The 6000-nt window shown below is 41.2% G+C and overlaps 1 protein-coding gene across 2 annotated transcripts in view; it reads right to left on the bottom strand.

The window, feature by feature from the left end:
* Rab3c (RAB3C, member RAS oncogene family) overlaps nucleotides 1-6000 on the bottom strand; it is a 205596-nt gene that overhangs the window by 102886 nt on the left and 96710 nt on the right. For both annotated transcript variants that reach the window (XM_051172565.1, XM_051172564.1), the window contains exon 3: nucleotides 5298-5416. In XM_051172565.1, the coding sequence (XP_051028522.1) occupies nucleotides 5298-5416 (119 nt within the window). The remainder of the gene's footprint in view (nucleotides 1-5297; nucleotides 5417-6000) is intronic.

Here is a 6000-nt window from a genome sequence, read left to right as displayed (position 1 = left end):
ACTCAAATGGTATATACTCACTTATATCTGCATACTAGCCCAAGGGGCATGTCCCATGAAAGCCTCACTTACAGGAAACTGGGACAGACAGGAGGAACATCCTATTGAGACTCTAGATGAGAGAAAGCATGGGAGAATAGCAAAGTAGAAGGATCCAGAGGGTCCTAGAAACCTACAAGTAGAACATTATGATAGGCAGATTTGGGCCCAGGGGTCCCGCTCAAACTAAGGCACCAGCCAAGGACAATACAGGCGGTAAACTTTAAACCCCTACCCAGATCTAGCCAACGGTCAGAACATTTCTCCACAGTTGAGTGGAGAGTGGAATATGACTTTCTCACATACTCTGGTGCCTCATATTTGACCATGTCCCCTGGAGGGGGGAGACCTGGTGGCACTCAGAGGAAGGACAGCAGGTTACCAAGAAGAGACTTGATACCCTATGAGGATATACAGGGGGAGGTAATCCCCCTCAGGAACAGTCATAGGGGAGGGGAATGAGGGGAAAATGGGAAGGAGGGAAGTATGGTAGGATATAAGGGATGGGCTAACCATTGAAATGTAACATGAATAAATTAATAAAAAATTTAAAAAAAAAAGAATTGTATAGGATTGTATACCTCCCTCATGCTTAGTTTATCATGTCATTTTTGAAACTTTATAAATTTTAGGCAATTCTATATTTGAGCTCAGAGTTTTGTGTTTGAGCTCTGTTTTGTGTTAATTTTAAAGAACTAGGGAATCTGGCAAAATTAAAGAGATCACTTTAATAAACTGTCAGCAAAACTCTACCTGGAAATTCAAAGTCACAATCACAAAATTAGGAAATTAGAAGTGTTTTTTAAGAGCTGTTGGAACTGACAGTATGTGGGAGGTGAGTATTTGATTTGCAGTTGAAATGAGTTTTGGAGGTGGAGGGCAGGAGTGGCTGCACAGCACAATTAATGCATTTAGTACAACTGAACTGTCCACTAAAGAATAATATTCTCCACAGTTGAGTGGAGAGTGTGATATGACTTTCTCACGTACTCTGGTGCCTCGCATTTGACCATGTCCCCTGGAGGGGGAGACCTGGTGGCACCCAGAGGAAGGACAGCAGGTAGCCAAGAAGAGACTTGATACCCTATGAGAATATACAGGGGGAGGTAATCCCCCTCAGGAACAGTCATAGGGGAGGGGAATAATGGGAAAATGGGGGGGGGGAGGAAATGGGAGGATACAAGGGATGGGATAACCATTGAGATGTAACAAGAATAAATTAATAAAAAAAAGAATAATGAAAATGATAATTTTTTGTATACATATTTTGCCACAATTTATATGTTAGAAAAAAAATCAAAGAAAACATATTGCAATGTATTGTACTCAGTATTGGGAAAAACGAATGACCTCACAACCTGATAGATGAGCAAAGTACAGTCAGGTGACAGCAGTCTTACAGGTTATTTGTGGGTTCCTTGCGAAGCGCAAATGTAGCATTGCTGCAGGACTGTGGATGATGGTAACACTGCCTACGGTGAGCAAAGAAGAGACAGAAAGAGAGTAGGGGTGTGTCGTTAAGTGTGTGTGGGGGGTGACAATTGATTGGGCTTGGCTTGGAAGACACATAAAATGCAGACTGCTACGAGAGAAGATATTCCAGGTGGAACAGACAGAGTAGAAGGGTTAGACTTTGGTGAAGTCATGAAAGATCTGTCTGGCAAAAACTTAGAATACATGGGAAAGCATGGGAGGAGATGACGCCAGGGTGGTGGACTCTGCATTTTCTTGAAAACCAATGGTCTTAGTAAGAAACAGACTTTAGAGTCACTTGCGGAAATCTGAAACCAGCAATGTTCAGATTTCTCGTGGGAGATTTGGCTTAGTGGGTCCAGCATGGGGTCTGGATTAATGCCTGTCAAAGCTCCATTGCGGTTTGCTTGTGCTTCCACTATCATTAGGGTGTTTGAAATGACAGAAAGTGTCAGTTTAAAAATAAGAGAAACAGGGACAAGACAGACAGTCCCTAAATGACAATTTGAATGAAGTCAGTGGGGACAGAGAGAAAGGAGAGGAACGTACTTGAGAGGTATTCAGAAAGTGGAAATAGTTGGGCCTTGTGGTACAATGAGCCAAAGAGTAAATAAGATATTGGCCTGGCTCACTTAAGTGTGTGATCTGAGATCTACCAAGACAGCAGACTTTGGTATATGTACATCCGGCCTTCAGTATTAGAATGCACACTCAGTAACTGCTGGCTAAATGAATACTAATTAAAATCCCCAACAAACTAAAGGTTATGTAACTGTGGGCAGAAAAACAAATGAGTGAATAATAGTGGTTTTCCAGGACAGACTTTCTTACTCTTCAGTTTTGGAGAAATCTAAGTAACCTGAGACAGACGGAACAGGCAGCTATAGAAAAAAAAATATGGAAAGACAAAAGAGACATAAAAGAAAAATGCTAAAAGTTTAGAGTGTTTGGGGTAGGGCTCCAGAAATGGTGGTTTCAGCTTTCCTCTAGAATTCAGAGAAATGGTAGCACAGAGCTGCAGCAGAGACATGATTCGATGTGTCTGAAAGGCACACTGGGAAAGTTCCAACTCAGGAGGCAAGGGCGAGCCATGGCTTTGGGGCAAGGAGCATCCAGGAACTTCAAGACCATGATCTTTTGGAAGAACCTACACTACAAGCACCCCATGGGGTAGGATGGATTGAGAAAGAAGGAAATTTAAATCAAGAAAATCAGAAGGCTGCAGTTAGAATAGGAGCAAAATATTACAAAAAAAAAACAAAAACAAAAACAGAAAAAAAAAAAAAAAAAAACAAATGAGGATGGCCATACAAGGAAGGGAAAGGCAGGAGGCGTGACAAGGGATATGCGTGTTAAACAGGTGAACACGCATGAGCTGTTCACGATTCAGATGGTGGCAGTCAGAGCTGGCTTCATGGTCCACCCTGAGGGATGTGTTCTATTGTAATGAGAAGGAATTGTGTTCAGAAGGTCAGCAGTCTCAGGCGAAGATAAATGACTTCTGGGTGGGGATCCAGGTGGGATAAATATTTTGAGTACCTGGAAATGAAACAGCTATTTACAGAACAAAGCCAGAGATTTAAATTTGGGAGCCATCTTATCTAAGTGATAAATGAATCTATGAAAGTGAATACGATGACCGAGGACAGGACTTGGGAAAGCATTGCTGGTACCCAAGAGAAGAATCTGGAAGATGTGCCTTTCAGAAGTCAGGGAATAGAGCCTCAGAAGGCTGGAGGGAGGGACTACAGTTGTCTAGAGACTCTAAGATGGAGGCAGATGAGCGCTGACGCATGAGGAAGCGTAAGCATCAGCGTGCCAATTGCAGCTGACTGGACCACAGAGAGAAGCCCAAGGATGCAGATGCAGGTCATTTCCATATCACCTTGATAGTAGACCTGTATTGTTGACTGTATGGCTCCTGGGGCTACTGGCATATCCTTTTAATGAGCTCACTCCATCACCGTATGTTCTATCAGTGATGAAATACCTTTGACCAAAACAACTGCGCAAGAGGAGCTATGTACAAACAGCACCAGAATGCTGGTGTACAAAAATGTTAAGTGTGAACAGCTTCTTCACCCTTGCCCAGGACTCAGCATTTCTTGCAGAGCCATCAGTATTGAAACCGCTGTTTTGTTGAACACTGTAGCAACCACAGCTGTGAACGGAAATTAGGTAGATCTCACACAGCTGTTAACTGAATGGTCCTCTGGAGACGCCAACATCAGTGCTGCTTTTACCAGACATTAAATCCACTTGCAGATGTGTCTGTCTCTGGACTTTCTATTCTGCTCCATTTTGTGACAGATTTGCTGGTATTTAATTAGGATACTTTGATTTTATGGGTTAACGTGAGAACTTTCATTTTTATAATTGCCAATGCACTACAAAGAGGTTATGTAAGCCTTCTGTGTCTCTCAGTGGGAGACAATTACTTTTCATATAGGTTTTAAAGTTGACTTTTGACAATGTATAACTGTCTTTTGAGTTACTGTTGTCAATAGTATTACCTCATACATAGGAAGTGTGTGAGTGCACACATACACATGAGTACATGTGTGTTTGTGTGAGTGCATGTGTGCATATGTGTATGTATGTTTGTGTACAGACGCATGTGCATATGTATGTGTGCCTGCATGTATACATTCCTCTGTATGTGTTTGAGTATAGGTATATTGCATGTATACATGTATGTATACATGTTCATGTGGGTACATATATGTGCATATATATTGTATGCATTTGTATGTACATGTATGTACATGAGTGTGCAGGTGTATGTGACAGATGTAGATGTCTTTCCAGAAGAACAATAAGCATTTTCAAGAACAACATAGAGCAAATTCAAGTTTCTAAAATCAGATCCTGATATGCATATAAAATCAGCAGATAATACTAGCATAGAAAATAAAAAATAAATCTCATTTGATTTGCCCGTATAGTGCCTGTTTGATGCTTCTTATAGGAGATGAGCTATGACTATCTATTATTTAAATGTGGATCTACTCTGCCATCCCTGGTCGCTAGCAGTCGGAACTCCATTCTGGAACTTTCCACAAGATCCGTGTCCATTTCAGTCTTGTGCTGAAATTCATGACCATTCTCTGGATTCTCACTGTTCTGGAAAGCTTCGAAAAGGAACTCACAGCAGAAATGGCCCCTACTGCTGACCACACTTATGGATACCAATGTGAAACCGCTATGTCACCACGGCTCTGCCTGTAACCCAGCTTTCCCCCCAAGTCTTTTCAAGTGTTTTAGTTTGAATAACCTATTTAACACATCTCCTAGAGAAGGAATAAGCAAAGTTTTCTTCCAAATATCCAGAGAGGAATGTTCCAGATTTTGTGAGTCACATGCTTCCTGCTGCAGCTACTTACCTCTGCTTTTATGGTGTGAAAACATCATATACAATTAAAAAAAAAAAATTGGGCCTAGCTGTATCCCAATGAAGCTTTATTTAAGGAACATGTTGTTAGCCAAGCTTTGTTCGCCAGCCTCATTTTCTAGATACCTATATTAGACCCAAATCATTATTTACATTTTAAAAATGCCAATAGGAACAGAAGGAAGACTCAAACGAAGCAAAGCACTGAAATGAACAAAAGTCAGAGAAGTCACCAAAATGACTTCTCGCCAACCTCCTGACAATGAATGGTTCTGAGTGTGACCAACTTTTCTTTGGCTCAGAGCACAAGTGGGATGAACGTACATAGAACATTGCCTCATGGCCACCGCTGTAGGAAGAATAGGTTGTCAGATGAAAAATTGTCATCACTTACCAATCTTGTACAGCATTGAAGGACTCTTCATTTGTGATGTCATACATTAAAATGAAGCCCATGGCCCCTCGATAGTAAGCTGTGGTGATGGTCCTGTATCTCTCCTGGCCTGCTGTGTCCTAAAAAAACAAAACAAAAACAAAAGAGTGATACCATCTCAAAAATGAGGCCACGCACTTCGGGGAAGTGATTAATGAGTTCCAGAGCCGTCGCAACAACACCTAAAATTGTGTGTTTAACGCACAGCTGTCTGTCTTTCTTAGCTTTGTGTTTCCTGCTGATGTTCTCATGTCAGCTCTGTTGCAGTCCTCTTAGAAAACCTATACCTCTGTTCCTTCCTTCCTTCCTTCCTTCCTTCTAATTTTCCTTTTCCTTCCTTTTCTTCCTTCCAATTTTTCTTTTCCTTCCTTTTCTTCCTTCCTTCCTTTCTTCCTTTCTTCCTTCTTCCATCTTTCGTTTTATTCTTTTTTCTTTGAATGAAGATTAAAGCTTACTCTCCACCAACCAGCATAAAACTAAAATAAAAGAAAGAAAAAATCATACAATCTGAAACTGGTGGCTCTAGACAGATAGAGGGAGACCTTAGCTACATGACTATGTCTTCATTGTCTGTCCATGAATACCCCATGGTATGTATGGGGATAAAAGGAACATAGTCCCACTTTTAAGGAGGTTACAGTTCAATGTCAGCTTAGTCAACTGA

This window comes from Acomys russatus, chromosome 30 (assembly GCF_903995435.1).
Source record: "Acomys russatus chromosome 30, mAcoRus1.1, whole genome shotgun sequence".
Lineage (NCBI taxonomy): Eukaryota > Metazoa > Chordata > Mammalia > Rodentia > Muridae > Acomys > Acomys russatus.
The sequence above is the reverse complement of the archived record's forward strand: the minus strand, read 5'-3'. Positions and strand labels throughout refer to the sequence as shown.